This window comes from Seriola lalandi, unplaced genomic scaffold, assembly GCF_002814215.2.
Source record: "Seriola lalandi dorsalis isolate HSWRI2012SDOR001 ecotype SW California unplaced genomic scaffold, Sedor1 jcf7180002054483, whole genome shotgun sequence".
NCBI lineage: Eukaryota > Metazoa > Chordata > Actinopteri > Carangiformes > Carangidae > Seriola > Seriola lalandi.
In genome coordinates this window covers 31,504-54,037 of record NW_019525036.1, presented here as the reverse complement: position 1 = coordinate 54,037, position 22,534 = coordinate 31,504, and the positions used below count along the sequence as shown (strand labels likewise).

General features: G+C 42.3%; 1 protein-coding gene and 1 long non-coding RNA gene across 2 annotated transcripts in view; one reads left to right on the top strand and one right to left on the bottom strand.

Annotated features, from left to right (window-relative positions):
- Window positions 1-4,934: 4,934 nt before the first annotated feature.
- The window catches only part of LOC111659595 (growth arrest-specific protein 7-like), a gene marked incomplete at its 3' end in the record, with an annotated part of 46,543 nt that continues 28,943 nt past the window's right edge, over window positions 4,935-22,534 (top strand). Inside the window, exon 1 of the mRNA XM_023412593.2 lies at window positions 4,935-5,403. Within this exon, the coding sequence (XP_023268361.1) occupies window positions 5,224-5,403 (180 nt within the window). The remainder of the gene's footprint in view (window positions 5,404-22,534) is intronic.
- On the bottom strand, window positions 19,821-22,143 carry LOC147818765 (uncharacterized). Its single transcript, XR_015437649.1, has 2 exons — window positions 20,907-22,143; window positions 19,821-20,315 (listed from the first exon to the last, which is right to left on the bottom strand). It is a non-coding gene; the product is annotated as an uncharacterized LOC147818765 (long non-coding RNA).

Genomic DNA, 22,534 nt, shown 5'->3' with positions numbered 1-22,534 from the left:
TCCGTCTGAGACTCGGATTAGAAGTTAACGTCTGACATGGAAGTGAATACTCATCAGCGTGTTTCCCATAGTTTGAGTTTTAATTGGATTTCTGTCAAAATCACAAAAACAGCGGCTCATTCAATATTAATCGTGTTCGATGGAAGACGTCACTAAAACGTGTTCAGTGGAATTAGAAAGGTCATCAGCTGCCAGAGGTCGTCGTCTTTGAGGTTCACCATCTCGCCTCTGCTTGTTTTCACAGGACTGAAGCTCCAGACTTTATGACAACTGAGTGAACACCATGAAATGCCATTTAATTAAAGGACTTGTTTTATTTGAAGTGCTGATTACATCTCCTCTGAGCCTGTCTTCTGATTGGCTGACTGTTGAAAATATATTTATATATAAAATACATCAGATTTCAGGTAAACACTCCAAACCAAATCCTGCATGGCTGTATGATGGGTCCAGGTGGGGGTTCGTTGTGACATCACAAAGTTCCAGACGTCTTGACGGCTGGTTTTAAGGCTCAGTTTTCTGAATACAGGCGGTTTTGCCATTTAATATTCTTGAAGGAGCTTCTGAATGCAGCTTGAGTTTTCAACTTAACCGACGGATGAAGTTTGCTCAGCTGACCTGGAGCTGAAGATGTGATAGCTGTACAAATGTGATCCAAAAGGTCCAGAAAAGGAGTAAGTAGACCTTGAGTGGAGGTTTCCAGGAACCAGTGTCGAGCTGAGGATTTTCTCTATTGGAGATGACTGCAGATTCACAAAGAGGAAGGTCTCTCAGATGATCTGTGCAGATGAGATGGATGATTAAATTTTATATTCAAGCCCCAGTCTTCTTCCTGTTCCTCCAAATGACCTCCATCCCCAACGCTGTGTCAGTGAAAGATGACGTTATGTGCCACAGCAGCGCCTCAGTTTGACAGGATAAAGGACACAGCTGTTGAAGGCCAGGTGTGTGGGTTCACCATTATGACCATGGATGATGTATGTGAGCAACACTTGCAGCAGTCGACTCCACCTATAAAGGATAAAGGATGTTAAACTGATCAGGTTGATTTATTGTGGATTTCAGATTTAATTTGGGCTTTAGAGCTCGTTCATGCGGCCTTTCACATTTCCTTCATCTCTTCCATAATCCAGTGGTTCTTACAAGTAAAACTATAAAATGTCAGTTGGATTCATGCAGGATGTTTGTCACAGTGCTTTAGTTCCCCCTGTGTTTCGGTACCGTGTGTAACACTGCATCATCGGCCACTAGAGGGCGCCCTTCAACAGGAGATGAGACCTTGTTATGGCTGAGGCAAAAACAACGAGAAACCAGTGTGACTCAATTCGACCAAGTATTTTCCTCTCTGCTTCCAGTCAGAAAAAGACAGCCGCAGTTTTACAACTACAGTTGCCACGGTGACGACCCGGCTGCGGTTGAGCAGTTTGGGTTCAGGTTTTTTCATGACGAGGGACAAATAAATGGATGAGGCTCCTTTTGATTACCCAGTTCTTCCACGTCCACGTTTGAGTTATTGATTAGTAATTAGACGTAAAGCAGCATTTTGTGGCGCAGTGCAACGAGCTGTAAGCTTTAATTGTATTATGCTGATAAGTCTTTTCTGGTCACGTGCACCTTATACAGTTGATATAGTTTATACATCCAGCAGATGTGGACTCTTGTAGAGTCTTCATTGTGGGAACGCTTTATTCTACAGGTCTGTTATTTACTATGAATGTCAGAGGACGTCTCCTGCAAAGACTTAATATTCATTTAGTGACAAGGTTAGCTTTCTAATAAGTCATTAGAAGACTTAGTGATTAGTTTGGGGTGTAAAAAAGTGTTAATCTGTACTCTTTATATTTAATATTTCTGTTGTATATATTTCTAAATAGCTAAAAGTTCTTTATATGCTTTATAAATCAGGTGTATTCCATTCCATGTCCGCTGTCTTTTCAGCCCTTAGAGTGGAAACCTGGACGATTGTCATTTAAATAAGTGTCTTTAAGTTTAACTGGGTAACATAACGTATCATAAACATCATAAACAAACCAGCAGTTACCATGTTTCGCCATAGGTGTCGCCAAAGATAATGAAACGGAGATCTTCGACATTGCTTCTTCATGTTGACCAGAAGGACCCCTCTGATGGAACGTTTGACCTATGACCTTCAGGAAAAGCGCTGCAGAGCGCCGTGTACCTAAAATCCATTTACAACTTAACTGGATCAGCTAAAAGACGTCACTATGGCCGACTCTCAGGGTGATTCAACACAATGAGGATGTAGTGACGGACTCCTTATATTAGTCTTATACTTAAGGAATCACTTAAAGTCAGTTAAACAGTTGCACAAAAGACCTTAGCGACCAAACTAAGGAAATAACTAAAGGTACCACTGACTTAACTGCAACATGATGGAGTTTATGGCATTAAATGAAGAAAATTAACATTTTAAGAGATTCTGTAAAAACACCCTTAAGTAACTCCCTCAGCTAAGAAGAAATAAAACCTTAAGTGTTATAGTTAAGTAGAAACAGACAGAACCTGTATATATAGACAATTAAATTATACATTTGAAGCTTTCGAAATTTAAAAGTTTTTATATAAATTTTTATAATATGAAATGACACAGACAGAAATGCAAGGCCTGAAACTCTTGGCAAGATTGATCAGTAAACAGCTGCTAATGCTAACGTTAGCTACGTAGCAGTAGCAAAACTTAAAAACAGCTCCTTTAAAATCGCTCTTGCGTAATTCAGTAAACTCTGGACTTTTGCCGCCACATATTTACTTGTTCTAGTGTGGCCATTAGCTTATTGTGGCTAATGTTAGCAAACTCCCTCCTGCTGTACACTGTTCAGAACAAGTTACATCGTCTCACTTTAAATGTACATCCACATACAGTTTCTCTACAGTCAGTGTTGTGTTTATTTACCAGTTCAGCCATGAGGCGTTTTCTCGGCTCTGCCCACTTTGCTGTTTCCTGAAACCTTTGAATATCAGACACATTGTGTTATTGTGTTATTGTTGTGGGGCTGTGCGTTAACAATCAGAGCTCTGGTCTGATGCGTCACTGTGAACTCAGTCCTCCAGGAAGCTTCTCCCGGCCTTCGTGCCTCCCGCGGATAAATAAATGGGAACTTGATGCTTCTGCCTCATGAGCGTCTTCTGCAAGACACAATCGTTCAGCTGACTCCGAGGAGCAGCGCCGCACACGTTCGTGCACGTTTACATGGAGGCGTCTCAGTGACCAGACTGACCTCTGCCTGGTAGCGTTGTTACTCCCTCGCTGAGAGAGTCGACGGCCTCATGTGTCGAATGAAGTCGGCGAAGGTCAAACTCCTGAAGAAGAACAGGAAACACTCGTTCAGATTTGATAAGAAAGAAATGTGCACATTTTAATAAAGCGAGGGAGTTATGGAAAACAAGAACAGCTTGGACTCAGGGTGGATGTTGCTGTTAGTGATGATTTGATGAAAATGCATCATTTGAACAAACCATTCAGAACTCCCACTCAGTGAGAGGCAGGGCTGGCTGTTACTGCAGCAGGACTTTTAAATAATGGTATAAACAAGATCTGGGTGTGGAGCCTCACAGACCAGCTTTGTTTTAGTTCATTTAGCCGCTGGGAAGAATTCAAACTGTCACAGACACGACCTCAGTGAAAGGAAGTAAAGTTTGTTTTTCTCTAATGAAGAAGAGGTAACAAAAAAAAATAAAGACTTTTAAGTACCTGGTAGAAAGAGGGAGTTGTCACAGTTTGGGTGAAGGAAGAAGACAGAACCTGAGGTACCTGGCAGAAGAAAGGATGTAGTCTTGGGCTGATCTGGGGCTGATGGTCCAGGAGTCAGAGACATGTTTCCCCCAGTTTCACCTGCTGCTTCCTGTCAGACAGGAAGTAAGCGGGCGGAGTCAGGTACACTCAGCTGGGAGAGCTGGTCCTGCAGCAGGATCCTGGCCCACAGGTTCCTGAGGAGTCCAGGTGCAGGAGGATGAATTGGAGACCTACAGACCTGTTGGCCCCTGTAGGTGAACTGAAGGTGAACTGTAGAGGCTCCAGGAAAGGGTCAGTGATGGTTTTGAGTCACAGTCATTGTCTTTCAAAATGACACAAGAACTCATTCACTTTGAAATATTTAAAATAGAAATATAAACAAACTTTACATAATTAAACTGAAAAGCAAAAACTGACATTAAAATGCAGCCAAAAGCAAAATGTTATTAATCCATCTTCTCAGTTTCTACTCAGCAACACAAACAAGTTTCATATCGTTAAAAAACATGGTGCTATGAGTTTATGAAATACCAGTGTCCAGTGTTCCACAAGACTTCCGGCTAAATATTTCAAAGTAAAGCTTAGCGACTCTGCCTAGAACCAAATGCTGAGTGAAAATAAATATATTAAATATTTTAAAGGTTATTTAATGTTAGCTGTCAGTTCAATGATCAGTATGTACCAAGGCAAGTTTATTTACTTATAGTACAACCCATACTCCAGGAGTGGTGCTATATACTTTAACTATGAAAGAAATCAACAAACTACAACATTAACTGTAAGTTTACAATCAGTGGTGGAAGTAAAAATAGACCACTAATAATATTTATTGAACTGCTACTAAATAATATCCTGTTTACATTAGTGGTGTTGATGTGTTATTGCAAGTGTTAAAGTTAATTCTTGATTTTTGAAAACAGCTTAAAAAATAATAAATAACCAATAACAATAAATAATAACTACTACTACTAATAATAATAATTATAATAATAATTACTTTTAATCGCATCTCACGGTCTTAGCATTTGGAGTTTGTTCAGTTGTCATGGAGACTGCTTAAAAGAAGTTTTCTAATGTTTACTTACGTGTGACACGTTTTAGGGTTTTATTTTGAAGGCACACCCCTGTGACTTCCGGCCCCTCCGGTCCTGCTCCGTGTAGCTTCACGCCGGTTCTGAAGTGGCCCCAGACGGTGCAGGCAGCGCCGGAGGAGCAGAGCGGAGAGGGGGCGTGCTCGACAGCGGGAGGAGGAGAACCTGTTCACCGACTTCACACAACTTTCACTCCGCTCCGCCACGAGCCGGGAGCCGCCGCACGAGCTCCGGACCCGGGACCAAAAACACAGACTTTCAAACTCGCTCCACAAAGTGTGTAGTTTTTTCTTTCTGTAGAGGAGGGAGGAGGGGTGTCCGAGGATAATCTTCATCATCACCACCGCCACCATCATCATCATCATCATCATCATCGTCATGTCTGGATCGTACTGTAAAAGTTTGTACCCGTTCAGCGGGGAGCAGCACCAGCAGGGACTGAACTTCGAGGCCGGGGAGATTATCAAGGTGGTGCAGGCTCTGCCCGGAGGCTGGTGGGAGGGAGAGAAGGACGGAGACAGAGGATGGTTCCCGTCCAGTTACGTCCAGGTGCTGGAGGTAAGACTCTCCACACATGTAATCAAACACAATGACTTAATTAGATCTTAATTGGATGTAGATTTTTATTTATTTATTTATTTTTTTTATTTATGGCTCCTGAGTTTCTGATGGAAAAAACTAGAAGTGGATTTTTCTGTCTTACACACACACTAAGTGACAAGGGTGGAGAGTTCAGACCACACACACACACACACACACACACACACACACACACACTCTCTTGAAGATAAAGACAGTATTGAGTGATGCTCTCATAAATAGTTTCCCCGTGCTGAGTTGATCAGATTAACTCTAACCTCTCCAGCTGCTCCTGCCTCACTGATCACATCATTTCCTCATTCCACACACATTCCTCTGAAATACTCAGGTCTGCTCTCAGTGCGCCTGAATGCACTCTCTCTCTCTCTCTCTCTCTCTCTCTCTCTCTCTATGGTCAGCCCCTCCCGTCCCCACCCAGCACCCCCTCCTCTTAACACCCAAGAGACTTTAGAAATGCTGCTGCTGCTGCGAGTCAGAAAGCGTCTCCCACCTCAGCTTGTTTGTCTCTGTGATCACAACATCGCAGAGGACAGAGTTTTGTGGTTGAGCTGGTGACACCACCTGGAGGTCCTGACAGTTTGTTATAACCATGCGGGGGGGGGGGCAGGAAGCCAGCGCTCTGAGCTGTGGCACCAGGGCTGCCATTTCTATCACGTCTCCTCTGAATGTGAGAAGACGCAGTGACACCAGAGTGATGTGTCCTGGTTCTGGTTTAGAGACGGTCGCCAGAACCATGCAGGGACGTGAGGACGCGAACCTGAAGTGCAACTTGTCTTATCTTCTCTCAGGCATGTAGGTGATGGGTGAGGCGGCAGGGTGGAGCAGGGTGGGACCAGGTTCAGTAAAGTATCAGTTGATCAATTGATCAGTCTGGATCTCGTCGTCTCAATCAGAGTCTGCGTCTCTGATCCGATCAGCAGTTCAAACAGTTCTGATCATCAGGATCTGATAGTGTGAATTATGACAAGTATGAAAAATATTTTCATAATTGATTTTAAGACAAAATGCCAAATTGTGTTGTGGGAGTCAAATGAGAGGATCTGCTGCCTATACCTCTTGGGTTTAGGCGGGCTGTGTCAGAACAGTGCGGGGGGGGGGTGCTGGGTCGGTTCAGGTCCCAGTGAGACATGAAACACACAATCCAGGAAGTCCAGTGTGACAAACATATCTCTGAATCTGAGGACGTAGCAGATACAAAAAAAACTATGGGCAACAACAGGTTTATTTTTGTGACTGCTTTCTCAGTTCTCTCATTATCAGATGTTTTATTTTTTTTACCCAGTGTTGGTTGGTCTCTAATCTCCATGACAACAAAACCGAAAAGTCACACTGATCCTCAGCTGGGTGCTCGGACTTTTAATAAAACGCTGTTGCGGAGCCAGATAACGGCTCAGCCCCTTAAGATAGCAACAGCAACGTGCTAATTTGGAGCGTTTCATCTCTGCGGTCTGCAGCTGCAGCGAGCGCTCGTGGGTTCAGACGCTGATTCTCACCTCTGCCGTCACCTTCTCCTGCTTCTGACGCTGGTGTGTGTAGTGGAGTAGTGAAAGGACTGCGGTCTGTCATTGATTTGTTTTGTTTGGGGGTCGGAGTTGAACCGTTCAGATTTACCTGCTCCACCAGGTGAACAGCTGCTCCTCTGTTCAGAAAGAGTCGACCTTGTACAATAATGCACAACAGAAAACACACGGCACAATAACAGCTGGTTCAGATATATTCTTTTAAATTAGTGATGAAGCTGAACAACAAACTTTATTATCAAAGACGCCTTTAACAATAGAGAGGACAGAGCGTGTAGAACAGTACATCAATTAGACATAAACTAATGTGACTAAACTGATACTAACTCAACGTCCTCTTACTGGCTTTCCGAGCTTTCTACTGCTTCTCACAGTCTTCATGAGCAAATGAAAGCTCTGGAAGAAATTGAATTTGAGTGTTACAGAAAAACGATGCCAAAAAATACACGTCGATACAGGTATCAATACTGACATTGATAACCCTCTCTCAGTTGATCATGTTTTGCTTTTTCGGGCTTCCGGGTCGGTTTCAGTATCACAGCAGCTAATCTTGGGTCACACATAGTGAAACTGGAGCTACGGGACGAGGCGGTGAAATGACTGAAGGTGAAACAAAAGGACAATTCTGTGTTTCCTCATTCTGCTAAATAGTAAATTGACTCTGTCAGGAAACATCGCTCAGTGGCTCGGGTTTCTCTCTCTCTCTCTCTCTCTCTCTCTCCCTCTCTCTCTCTCCCTCTCTCTCTCTCTCTCTCTCTCTCTCTCTCTCTCTCTCTCTCTCTCTCTCTCTCTCTCTCTCTCTGATGTTCGTTAGTCACTCAGACCAGGATCTGTGGATGAGCCACAGAGACGCTGCAGCTTCGGTCTGTTGTGTCTTTGTTCTACAAACGGCTTCATTCTTCTGAGCTCAGTGAGTCACTCAGGACTTGTCGCTGCCTGGTGCATCAGTCAGACTGGACACACACACACACACACACACACACACACACACACACACACACACCTGATGCTGCTTTAGAGTTACAGTGTTATATATAATGTAAAATCTCTGCTGTGTGAAGCAGCAGTTCCAGATCATCGTGATTCACGGTGACACTGAGTCAGATCAGTGTGTGGCTCATTCGTGCCACTGTTCACCTGATGGAGGGAAACCAACCAGAGTGACTCACAGCAGCATGTCACCCAGAGCATGATGGGAAGTCACTGTCCAAACTGACTGGAGGGGGAGATGTTTTCTCGTTCGTTCGTTTGTTCGTTCGTTCGCTCGTTCGCTAAACCTGCTTTAAAATATAAGGTGTCAGCCGCCCTGTGGTGTTCAGAGCCGTCATCGCTGTTTCCAGACAGATGTTTCAGTGCCGTGACGGTCTTTGTGACCACATCTGGCTCTGTGTTGTTGCCCACATGCGATTCAGCAGCACCACAGTCGGTGTTTCTTCACCTTATTAACTTGTTTTTATCTCCAACTTTGATGGATCCTCATTAGAGTTTTGGCCAATGAACGAATGTTTCTACAGTTTATGTGTTTTAAGCAGCAGCAACAGAAACAAGCAGGAACCTGAAGCTGCCGTGCACTGTGTGACGTTCGGGTGCAGCGGTAAAGTTGGAGACTCTGTGATGCCATCTGGCTGCTACTTTTCACTGGATCAACAGTGGCAGGTTTTCTCAAAGCCCCCGGCTTCGTACAGTGATTACATTCAAACTGAGCAGAGACACTGAATCAGCTGGTGGAGAGACACGAAGGTCTGGAGGGTGTTGAGGCAAAAAACAAGAAAGTTGAAAAATACAAATAAAAAATAGTAAATTAAGATGATGGGATGAACAAAATACATCGATGTGACATGAGTCAGAATTATGTGATAAATTGTAGATAAATTTGAATAATTAAATCAACCTATAAATAAGATCTAATTATGAAATACAGTGAAACTTATTAAATCAGTCATTTCAAGTCTCATGTTGAGTCAGTAAATCAAATGTTTTACTTTTAGTACATTTATTTATTTATGATTATTGTGTTTTTATGCTTCAATTACAGTTGATTGCGTAATTGATTAGTCAGTTAACAGAAAATGAATATTGGTTTTCTCAGTCTTGTATCGTGGTAAATTGCAATTTGTAGATGTTTGTATTATTTCTTATATTTTTAATAATTTATTCACATTTTTATTGTAAATATAAAAAAAAAAAAATCTATTTATATTTAAGCTGCTCGACCTGCAGCACTTGCTTTTGCTTTATCTTTCTTTACACATATATTTTCTCACTACGTTTATTGTTATGAACCAAAACAACAGAACAAGTTCCTCATATGTGAAAACCTGATTCTGATTCTGAACATTTCCAACTGTGATGTATTCTGTATTTTACTTAATACACCAAACACTTCAGGATCCAGTACATGATCTGAAATGTTAACAGAGGCCCCCCCCGCCCCCACTCTGTACAGTCAAGTGTGATTTTTCCTTCAGCATGAAGAGGCCAGTAATTATGAGATGAGGTAATGTTAATTCTAATACTCAGATTATTATTGTAGCATCATGAATTGTTGTCGTTATGTCCCTGTGGAGCTTCTGTGAGCGGTTTCCAACGAGCAGTGGATCATGGAGAGCCACTAAAGCTTCTGCTGGTGATGTGTCAGCTGTGTTTATTATGAAACTGTACACCCGAGGGTGTGTGTGTGTGTGTGTGTGTGGGGGGTCGGGTGGTGGTTTAGCCTGGCACAGTCACGGTGGGGTTGTAGCCTCCAGGTGTTTCCCCCTCCCCTGCACGCCGAAACACCGACACCTCCCTCCTGAGCTGACGTCACGGAGCGTAGTGAGTGTGGCGCTGAATGACTGTGAAGCGCCTCGTTCACCGCAATCTGTTTGTTTTGACACTGAAGAAAAGATTTGAGGGTTTCACACCTCAGCCGTCAGGCGGAGGGCGATGCTGGAGAGTCCCGGCAGAGCGGTGGGTGAAGGAAAAGTCCAGTCTGCTGTGGGACTTCTTACGTCAGTATGTTTAATATAATCGGGAAAATGAGCTTCCAAACTCAGGTTACGGTGGCAGAGGGAACTATTTCAATCCCCAGTCTCTCTGCTCCCAGTCCACTCCGGGCTATTTTCAGTTATAGCTTGAGAAACATTAAAGAATAATTACAGTTATTTTCAACCCGGGCCTCATTTTCCTAGTTTTTCCCAACATGCCGATGGACTTTGGCCAAAATGTTGTGAATGACTTCTCTGTGTAAATCTCAGCTCGTAGGGAAAACTCAACGCTGAGTATTTACCTGTTCACTGGATCTGGGCTGATCGTCACAGAGGCCAGAAGTCATGTGTTACAGCGGGTTCAACATTTACTGTGTTTCTGACTTTAGATGTTCAGCTTCATTCGGAGAACACGTGTCTGTCAGTCCGTCCAGTTTTTCGCTTCTTATTTGGGTCCAGGTCTCAGTGGTAGCAGGTTAAGCGAAGTGTCCCAGAACCACATCCTCGAGCTTTTTCCTGGAGCATCATCCGGCGTCCCTCAGGCCAGATGGGTTAGATTTTCCCTCCAGTGTTTTCTGGGTCTACCCCAGGATCCTCCTCCCAGTCGAGAGGTCCCTGAAATACCCACGCAGAGGCAGCTGTGATGCTTCCTGTTGCTTTACCAGTGAGACGGTGAAATATGATCCAGGAAGTTTAGATTAAGTGACGGATTCACGAGCTTAAAGGTTTATTGGACAACAACACGCTCCATGGCGATCTGTGATACTGACAGACGGGGTTTAACAAACTCTGTGAGGTCACCACAGCGGGAACTCTTTGATTGTTCATTATGACGATCAACTTATTATGATCATTATTGTAGTACTGAATTATTATTAAATATAATATTCCCTGCCATAGTTTCACATATAACAGATACTTGCCAGTTCAATTTCTATTCAATTCAACAGACTTTACTGACATGACATTTTCAATGTGTTGCCGAAGCAAAATTACAATCATTCAATGGAATGAAATTATCAAAGAAAGAAAATGTCAATAACAGTATTAATAGAATAAATTGATAAAGAAATAGGAAAAAAGGCTATAAAATTATATGTACACATGTATACACATAAGTAAAAGAATAAGAAAAAGACTCATAAAAATAAAAATGTAATGAATATAAATGAACATAAACACTGAAGGTGCCGCTGTGAGTGTGACACTTCGGTCCTTTCAGACGTCGCATCGCAGCAGAAGTTGAGCTAGCAAAACTTTTCTTCGGCAGCGACTCGTTCCAAACCTGAAGTTTCCACAGTTTTCCTGCCTGACCGGTGCCACACCTCCGAGTGGTAGGAGCTTTAGGCTGCTGGAAACAAACCAGTTCGTAGTAAACGTCGTGCGACTGCATCTAAATGAAAAATGGCTTCCTGTTCCTGAAAGGCGGGGGCAATGAGCCTCCCATCATGGAGAGGGGCAACACTGGACTCTCTCCAGTGTGATGTTACACTCACACATGATGGTGCTGAGTCTCAGTCCAGCTGCTTCACACTCAGCTGTAAACTGGTCCAGGAGTTCACATGTCAGTGAAACCAGCAGCGCTACATCATCTGCAAAAACCTGCTCCCTCCTGTGTGAGTGTGGACATCCACAGTGAACATTAATCTGAATATTACATATACATTAAAACACATGACTCATAACTGATAATAGGTTTGGTGCTTTGTGAAAAATGGGGGGCACATGGGAGTTTTGGAGGGGGAAATCCAGATCAGGTGGTGAAAACCCAGATCAGTCAAACCACAGTTGATATTTCCCAACAGTATATACACAGTCTGAACCACTGGCATGCATGTTCAAGACTGAGGCTGCATCTGTTTAAACCAGGCGGACATGTTTGAGACTGACTCACGTGGTTGTGCAGGATCCTGCTTCAGCAGCTGAGTGAAGTCAGGTTTTTATCAGAGACCGTGGAGAGCTCAGCGAGTTCAGTCCTCGAGTGGAGAGCAGGACAGTGGAATGACACCGCTGCCATTTCAGATCCCGAGGAACATAAGCGGGGCCTGTGCAGATACGATCTGCGCGGCGGAGAGCACGCGCCGCCATACGCAGCGCCCGAGTGAGTTTCATCTGCAGAAACACTGAGACGAGAAATTCACATAAACTGGAGGAGACGCAACAAAACATGCTCTGTTGGCTGCGTGGACCACTCCACTCTGCACAATAATGACAGTTTGTGTATGAACAACATCTATGTGTGACTGAGTACAAGCTTAAACACACATGTGCCTCCCCCTTCCTCCTCCTCCCCCTTCCTCCTCCTCCTCCCTGAGCGTCTGAAGTGTCTCTCCATGTGGGAATGTGGCTTCACTTCAGGCTCCCACATCTGCCCAAACCAAAACAATGTCTCCCAAATAAAGATACGGTCCACAGCCCCCGCCGATCCCTCTCTCTCTCTCTCTCTCTCCCCCCTTCCCCTCCCTGCCTCTCCCTCCAAGGACTGTTTCATTCTTTCTCTCCTCCTCCTCCTCCTCCTCCATTCACTCCAGCTCCGTCCTGCCGTATCTGAACACATTCCTGTCTCTGGGTCTGGCAGTTTGCAGCCAGGCGTGCATGTGCGAAATTTCTCCCCGGCTGTATTTTCTCACATGAAGACTAAACGCCCGCTGGGTGATCCCAGAGGGTCGGGAGCTCTCGGCCCACATTCACAACTCTTGGGTCAGTGTTACAGTCTCCACCGAGGCCCGTCGGTAACCGTGGTGATGAGATGTGGCTCAAGAGTGTGTGTGTGGGAGTCTGTTTGTAAGCATGGCCTTGTTTTGTGTGGGTCACCGGAGAGATGTTGTTGTTCTTTGTGTTGATAATGTTTTCTCCCTGGAGAAGTGTAAAATCATCCAAAAAAGCTTTCACAGCAACAAGAGTCAATAAAATACACCTCAAAACTAAAGGTTTTATAAGCTGAACGACTTAAAGTTCCTCCAGACATGTTTTTAAAATCCTCTGCTGTGACTAATATTTAGTTTAACATTGTTTTCTGACATAAAAAGCTCATCTCCTCTTACTTCCTGATTGATAAACCTGGCCTTAAGCCCCGCCCACCACCTGCTGGCTCCAGGTGGACAGGTGAAAGAGCAGAGAGTATCAAGATGGTTAGAGGAGGAAACATCAGAGAGACTCAGCCACATTTTTGATCCTCAGATCCTCGGACCCAGACTCAGATGAGGAGTCTGTTGAGACCAGAACCAGAGACTAGCAGACGCATCAGAACTGTTAGCACAGTTAGCATCTTTTATTTGTTTATGTTGTTTGTTAACTTGTAGCTGGCAGTGGCTGACACAGTGTTCGTGGTTGTGCTAATGCTAGCTCTCTCTCTCTGTACTGACAAGGTTTCAGATGTATTTAGCCCTTAGCTAAGTTTTGCTATTGCTACATACCCAACATTAGCTTCAACAGCTGTTTACTTACAAGTGTAGAAGCTAGCATCAAACTCTGTCCCTTTACTCACCAAGAGCTGTCTCCAGAGGTGGAAAGAAACCCTCTTGTCTTCTATTTCCATCACGTCTTTTCTTCTACTGAAGTTAGCATGCTAACCAGTTAGCTCCAGTGCGGCACTTTCCGATAACGAGTCACTGTAGCATCCAGCGTTTACGACCACTCACAAGTCAAATGTAGTGATTATGCCACAATCCAGCAAGTTATAAATAACTCAACATTTTAATTTATTTATTTGTTTGATTGTCTGATAGGGTCAATGCCTGTTAATGAACATCAGTATAAAATACACAATGTAAAGTTGGATCGTAGCAAAAATGCTAATTTAGATCCTTAGCCCCTGGGCAGGTAACATAAAACCGTTAAACATTACAAATCATGATACACTACTACAAATATAAAGTACACAAATAAAAAGACAAATACATTTTACTACATTATATGATATATTATGCATTTAAACCTAAGATTCAAATTTTCACATCCAAACGTAAACGTATTTGGATATAAAAGTTAAGTAAAAAATAAGACATAGCCAGCACATATAAAGTGATTATTGGGCAGCTGTGTGTGTTTTCGCTCAGACAGTCCTGTCAGCAGTTGTGCATGAACTTCCTGGTAACCCACAGTGGGCAGAAATGACAGTGTTGCCCTAGAAAGAGAAGGTGGAGGTATTTATGAGTGAATAATAGGAAACAGACACTTCCCTCGTCTGTCACACCTCTGTTCCCATGGTCCTCTGACACTGTGAGGTGGGCGATGGATGTACTTTGTTACTGTTTCAGCAGAAACTCCAGGCTCTCTGTCTGCATCATCATGAAGAAGGCTTTGTGTTTGTGGCCGTGTGTTTGCTGGTGGCTGTTTACAGATCTGCATGTATACAGCTGGAGTTTGTTTGGTTTCTCTTCAAGACGCTCACCATGTATACAGTATACACAAGCATGGTGCTGTTATGTTTCCAGGAAGGAGTAACCAGAGAGAAGTGAGGACACAGATTAGCTTTTCTGGGAGGAATTAACATCTAAAACTAAGACCTAAGCATGATGAAAGAGATTTTCAACCATTTTATATTTAGTCATAGTCATAGTGAGTGATCATAGAGTCATAAATCTGTGGCTTGCTGTCTATTCTGACTTGTGTGTCATCACTGGACTGTAAAGGTTTTGTGGTGGAATGGCCGTTACTTAACTGAGCGAGTATAAACAAAACTAGAAAACAAAAACATTTCCTGGAAATAAATCGACTAAATCAATCAACTAAATAGGATCCATCTTTAGTCAATTAATACATTAAAAACAATCACTAAACAGATATATAAACTGAGTGTCTGGTCTTGATTGTCTTCTGCTACGTCGCACTGCACAGGAATATACTATACACTACACTGGTTTTCAATGGAACATAAATTTCAGAGGCATCTGTATAACAATGGCACTGTATTTCATGTTTATTTATGATACGTCGCCTCGGCAGCATGTATGTACAGAACAATAAGGGGCCAAGGATGGAGCCTTGAGGCACGCCACAAATCAGAGGGGCCACGGAAGCCATATTTAATCCAGATAGAGTGATCCAAGGTGTCAAATCCAGAGAGTTAGAATCAGCAGCATCAGCAGAAAGTTGAAATTGAAATGAAATGTCAAAAATATCATTAGTATTCATAAAAGGAATCAATTCTAAGTAAACAGTCTTCTCCAAAACTCCCAAAAAAATGGTAATCCGGATTTCTCTTTTTAAATCAGCAGGGTGATGGCTTAGTTTCTTAAGAAGTAGGTGCAGTAGTGCTGGCTTAAGGCAGGAGGGAACACAGCCATTTACACAGCTGTTTACAATCATTAGAACAGTGGGACCGACATTGTTAAAAATCTCTTAGAAAAAATCTGGCAGGCATAAAATCTGAAGGACTCGATGAGGCTTTAATTTGGCTTTGTGTCATGTACTTAAAGTGGCTTCAAGTTGTTGAGCAAGGCCTTATGAAATCTATCAGCAGAGTTTTTTTTGAGGACGTGAAGAAATATAAGTAACCACTGTCGGAGCAGGAGGAGGAAGGAGGGACTATTTGATCAGACACACATGAGCCTTGCAGTGATCAACACTATCAAAAATAAAACCGGAGGACTGAACAATACCCAGGGTGTGTGTGGGGCCTTGAACTGAAAGAGGAACCAGAGGGGCAGAAAATATGAGTGTTGAAATCAACTTGAGTCAAAATAAAAGCAGAAAGATCAGAGAATTCCTGAGTAAAACCACAGTTAGATTTTGGAAGTCTGTAGCTTAAAACACAAAGTAATGGGTCTTTGCCATTTATGACAAAACAAAGTGATTCAAATGTGGAGAAGTTTCCAAGTGAGAACAAGGGAACATTTAAAAGTTCTCTGTGAAACAGCCAGTCCACCTCCACGAAAATAATTAAAACCAGGAGGACATGCTTCACTTACCTGGACGTAACCACGTCTCAGTGAGCATAAATAGATCTAACTGCTTAGATACTATGAAATCATGATCTGGCATTTAACGGCACAAACACTTACACTGGGAAGACAGAGGTGGAGCAGGAGGCATGAGGTGAGGCAGGAAGGTTGGCAGGGATTAAGTTATTAACCACGCCATGCATTTGCCATGCGGTGGGTCTTTGTTAATGGAAACGACAGGAATAGCCCTCACAGGTGCCGCAGGATGATGTCATCGTTGGAGACAATTTTCTAATGTTTGTAGAAAGCCTAATCCTAATTAAAATCAAAGTTATGAACATAACCAGAACTGTTTGAGTTGGTCCATTTACAAGAGTCCAGAGTGTAGAGGCTGAACTACAGTAACACGTCACTGTGGTGATGCAGCAGAAACAGTGCAGATGAAGATAATGTTGGTTCTGCAACTTAGTTTAAGATTAGGCTTCAATCCTCTCTCCATGTCGTCAGATTTAACTTCATAGAAGATTCAAGCATGTATAAACAAATTTTGATTTTAAACAATAATTCAGCAGCAACTATTTTCTATGTGAAGATGTAGTAGTAGTAATGGAGTTTCTCTGGTCTGTGTTTTGGTAGCAAAGTATAGTATAAAATCCTGGTCAGCCCGTGGACTGTCAAAGCTGTCCATGAAGTTTTTTACCAGCTCCATCAGTGTCTTTATTGGCTCCGTCAACGTTAATCTTGTGGCTGGTCCCAGTGGATCGGTCCAAGACTGAATTTCTGTCCCAGTCCGACCGTGGAGCCAATTCTGGTCTGGTTCTACAGAGAGGAGAACCTTACGAGCTGCTAAAGGCTCCAACTGGACTCAGAACTGGTTTTTCTTTTCCTCCATTTGTCAGTAACTCGATGGTTCATAATGTCAAATGTCTGTTTTCATCAGTGGCGGTTACAGTAAACATGATAACGTTAGCTAACTTGTTGATGAATGTGTTCGGCAAATGCTGCTATCGCTAGCTGGCTAACTGTCAGCATTACTGTGGAGCATATCACAGCAATGCTAACGTGGGCTAATGGTTGTTGGTGGATTGTTTTGGTTGGCTCTCGTTCACACAGTAACTTTATTCAGTTGTGTTTCATGAAGGGAGGGGTGGAGATACTGTGGCCGACGAAGCGTTAGTTTTGGTCTGAGGTGCTGGTGCTCTAGTGCGACATCTAGTGGCAGAGACAATCATTCACCGGACCTTTAACAACAAGGGAACCTACGGTTAGCGTCAAACAGCTAGTTGCTGCAGTAATAACTATCCAGAGTTGTACAGCTGTGTGTCAGTGTTTTGAGGTAAAACTTAAAATACATATTCTCTTACTCCAACTGGACTTCCTGGATTTTATTGTCTCACCAGTAACTGACTGAACATGAACTGAAACATTGTGGTTTTGTGGTCAGAGCTCTTGTCCTGTATAAAACTATGTAAAAATGAGGCCTCTCAGGTTCAGGTTCAGGACTCTGTCTTTTCAGCTGGACATTGAACAGCTGTTCTGACAGACCTTGACCCCTGCAGACTCCCGTCCTCCCAGATCCACATTTTTCCACAGGGGTTACGAGAGGTCAAGTTCAGCTTACACACAAGAGACGAAGCAAAAACTCTTTTCCACACGTACCTACAACACACACACACACACACACACACACACACACACACACACACACACACACACACACCCTGTCACAAGTCAGGAGGCGGTGAGTCATCGGACCTCTGAGTGGACAGCTGAGCGTGAGTCCTGTCCAATAATCCGGTCTGTTGAAACTCTGGACTGAGGCTGCAGGTCCGTCCTCCTCCACACAGACAGTGAGTGGGTGACAGTTGCATCGGATGACTCACCTTTTTCAGGACAGTCAGTGTGTGTGTTGATGGATCTATTACTCAGTCTGAAAATCTGTGTGAAAGACTCAGTTTTCAGTTGTTGCTCAATCCTGAAAACTGCTCATAATCCACATAGCTAAAAATAATTGTTTCTCTGACGTCAGTGGGAAAATTTCCTACGTCAGGTTGTTATAGCAAGAGAAGGATTTTTTTAATTAACATAATACTCACGTTATATTTATGTATAATGAATTTCTCCTAGGGGATAAATAAAGTATCTATCTAAACTCATTTAACATGTTATAGGATCCTTTGATTTGTTTTTTTATTCATCTTTTCTACCTTTCCCGAAGTCGGTTTTTCAAAGTGAGCATCCTGCTTCGCTTGTGTGTCGCCTGTTGTTTAGCAACTTATTTAAAATAAAACATATTTTCACTAGAGGTCAGATAAAGCCCTGTGTTTGAACTTCCTTAAAAGTCTATGAAGTAGGAACAAGCAGAGTTGTTGCTGTTAAAATCCAGGTGAAGAGCAAACGACGGACTTTACTACATTGTTATTCTCCAACTGACCTGAGAGAAAAGAAAAAAAACAAAACAAAACAGGCTGGCTATTTATTTCAAGGCATTTTCCAGGGGAATTGAACAAATTATTCTCAGTTTTCCAGGCAGGGAGCCAGTGTCACTGAAATAGAGAGACCATGAGGTATTTTGTTTTCCATAATAAGGAACGCTGCCTGAGTTTGAGGGTGTGTGGGAAAAGTCTGTAATCTGAGGAAGAAAACACTGGGATCTGTTTATAATACCAGGAGGGCCGGTGTAGTATTTGGTACCACTGCTTTTTTTCACAAATATTTGACTTACTACAGTTCCTCTTTAACAAATGTCAACTTTAATTAAAGGAGAATCTAAATATCCTCATCTGTTTTACCAGTTTAAAAAGCAGAGATTTGGCTCCACAGTTTATTTTACTTTTGAAACGCAGTGTGTTTGTATTTTAGGTTTGTTAAGCTAATTTTAAAGTTTTTATTTTATTTTATTTAGACTTTTATTTTCACCTGGAGGTTCAACAAGAAGCTGTAAGCATGAGGATGACATATGATCTTGTAAAGTTGTTATCATTAACATATGTTAGCAAACAGTTGCTTATGTATACATGCGACAGACAGAGAGCCTGTGTCTTTCTCTCCTGTGTTTATCAGCTGGTTTCTAACGTTGCTAGTTGCTAACTAGCAGCTAACCTTTGTCCGACTGCTGTTTGCTGCTAACAGGTAGAATTTAGTGGGTCTTTTTTTTTGTTTTACTGAGCTTCCTTCTGCTGAAAGAAACAGGGTTAGTGAGAGCGTCTGAAAACCACAGCAGTTAGCTAAAGGACATTAAAACAGCTGAGGTTCATCACTGTGAGGGATCTGCTGTCATTCTTTGCATTTTTATTGTAAAAATATTGATTCGAATTTTTAAAAAAAAAAAAACCTCTGTTTCCTCTTTATTTAAATATTTAAATGTAAATAATCAAAGAAAATTGTAGTTACATGAATGTAAGTTTAACTATTGGCCTCTGTGACAGTATTAAAAGAACAAGTAAAAATGAGTGATGGCTGAATTCCATTTAGCTGCTTCTCGGTCATGACTCACCGGGACACACAGAAACTTTAGCTACAGCAACATTACTTTAACGCTTAGTTATAAAGTTTACCTTTGTATAGTTTTCTCAAGAAGCTAACTTTGTTAGCGACTTAGCAGGGCTTAGTATGAACCATCCAATCAGCGACAGAGCTCGTCTACCTACCTCCCCGAACATTTCCAGTAGAAGATGTTGTGTTTTCTGCTTTGTGGTTGTGGTTCCTGGTTTGTTGTGTGTTTTGTCAGCTGTTGTTGTGATTTGCACTTGAGGGCCACCGTATTCTTCACTTTCTGGCTGAGAGTTAGATGAGAAGATCAATAAAACTCATGTTTGTGCAGAAAATATGTAGCTGGAGCTAGCAGTCGGTTAGCTTAGCTTAGTGTAAAGCATGGAAACAGTAGAAACGGCTAACCTGACTGAAGGCACAGCATCTCTGAAGCTCACTTATCACCTCTGTGAAAAAATAAACTTCATGTGAAGTACAAGAGGCAGGAGGAAGAAATGACACATTGATCCTCATTTAGAATCTGATGTTGACGTTTTAATTAAAGCAGTTTACTGGTAAAAATAACATTTCTCTTCATGTTCTCGGCGACAGCTCTAGTGACTAATACGTGTCGAACTAAAAGTTCATCTCTGGTTCTGCTGCATGGACACGTAGCGAGCGTCACAGACAGCAGCAGTGACTCGTGGTCTCTCCTCGGTCCTCATGAATCCCTGTGCTCTCTGCCCGAGGCTCTTCTGGCATCCTGTGAATGTGGAGCCAAAGGCAGTCTGGGGTTTAGAAGGTTAACCATCTGGAATGGTGCATTATTTAACGTTGCATATGCCGAGACAAGCTGGCTCGGAGATTCGTCACACTTCCCACCACCAAGGTGCTCCCATTCTCTCACTCACGCCGGATTTTATTTCGGCGTGTGACGGGGGCCGTCAGATCAAACTCCTGTTGGGGAGGAGAGTTTAAACTCTGGCGGCTCGGTCGAAGCTCTGCTCGGTTTCCAGACTCTCTGAGATCTGTGGATGATTTTAAGAGAAAGAGGATTCAGAGGAAATATCTGATTCTGTATCTGAAGTGTTTTCATGTGCAGGATTTTTTTACATATTATCTGTGTCCTTCTGACCACTCCCATCTGTTTCTGCTGAGCTCAGAGAAAAACAATACTGTGGTATCATTTCACTGCTGTTGAACATGGGACAGAACAACAGAATGTCTGAGGGAAGCTGGCAGGAAGGCAACCAGGAAGTGTCTTCGGTTACTGCAGCACATGGTAGCTATAGGGTTGCATGATGTGATGGTGATACTGTTTCCAGCACTGCATATTAATAATAATAATAATAATAATAACTTTATTTATATATTATACAAAGTGCTGCTCAAACATAAAAACAAAACAATAAAAGACAAAGAGACAAGAGGCAACGTGTCGATTAGAAAGGCAAGTATAACAGGGAGAATTACAAATACATATTTTAAAACAATAAAATCAATAAAACAGCCAAAAGAAAATAAAACCAAAGATAAAAGCACTGAAATCAAGAATTAAAAGCTGCTTTATAAAAGTAATGTTTTGAGTAGTGTTTCAAACTGGGGGCTGATCTCCTCACCTTTAGTTTTTCAGGCGAGACTTTGGGACAGTGTCGCCCGAGGATCTCAGGCAGAGCGTCTCCTCATCTCCCGCTCCGTCCTGTGTTCATCCACCGAACACTGAAAACAAATCGTTGCTCTTGCTGCATCTGTATCTGCATCTGTATCTGTGGCCTGTTAGTGGCACCGACGTGTTCCTCTGTCAGAACGTGAACACGTGACCCTGAGACGACTCAGAGTCTCTCTCTCTCATGTCGCCTTGTTTATCCAGTGTTAACATCCACGGCCTCTTCTCATTACTGCAGGAAATTACTGGAGTATTTAAGCAAATCCGCTTTTCAAAGGCACATGAAGGACAAAAATCAGTGACCACCAAGACCATGAAAGAGAAAACATGACTGTGATGATGTGAGACTGTAATTATATGCAGTCATAAGTCACTGTGGGTCGACATGGATTCATACTCTCCGGTCTGAGAGCTCTGGGTTTGTTCCCTTCTTCTCTTCCAGGGAAGCAGTTACATGTAATGACTTCATTCTCCGAGGTGATGCAGCTTTAAATCCAGGGACAGTTTGTTCTTAAATCAATACTCCTGCCTGATTACCACTAAAAATGGCCGATGAGATAGTAAATATTTATGAGGAGATGTTCATTGGTGTGTGGCAGCAGCTAATGATAATAAATAGCAGCTCTGTTTCTCCACACCCACCTGGACTCGAACCGTTTCCACTGAGGCCTCCTGGGACTTTCACTTTCACCGATGCTGTTTCCTCATCCCCAAATTTCCAGCTAAACTGACTCAGAGCACACGGGTTGGATTTGAAACAACAAATACTTGGTTCTGGGTTTTAACCTTTTATCTGATGTTCAAATGCGTCATCAATCAAACTTTTGCTGAGCTCTGCCGCTGTTAGTTACTGCTGCTATTCTCTAGAAGTCTGAGACTCTCCCTTCAGCTGTAGCTAGTTTATTGATTAAGCTAACATTAGCTCCATTTACGGGCTGAAAACTGCAGAGGCCATACTCACAAATATGTTTTTATTCCGTTATCTTGTGACGACGGAAGAATTATCTTGTTATCTCGAGGTAACGGGATGAAATAATATTTGCAAGTTTGACCTTTCTCGGCTTCCGTAGAAAACTCAGTCTCCGGCTGATGTTTTGATGCTGCCAGACTCGTTTTAAATAAGAATAATGTAAAAGGGTTTTAAATATACACTTGATGGCTTCGTGATATCATGCTAACAAACTGTGGCTAAAGCTGCTAGTGCAGGCAAGAAGTTATCGTGATACAGTCAAGCCCAAATATGGAGATGTACAATATTCACATATATATTTACATATATATATACACATTTGTTTATCATTTAATATAGTTATAATGCGTAATTATATTTATGTTTCAGGTGGTTTTTTTCTTATATATAATTGTATTATTGTATTTTATGTTTCAGGTACAAGTGATGCTGCCACTAAAGTTTTATTTGTCACATTTATTTGTGAAATGGATGATTGGGATTCTGCAGCAGTGACAATTGGACAATTAATTTTTTTTTGTGTAACTTACCTCTGTTTTATGATGTTTTTGTTTTTTTAATTCCCCTTTTTCTTTCTGTAAAGCACTTTGTAACTTTGTTAGGAAAAGTGC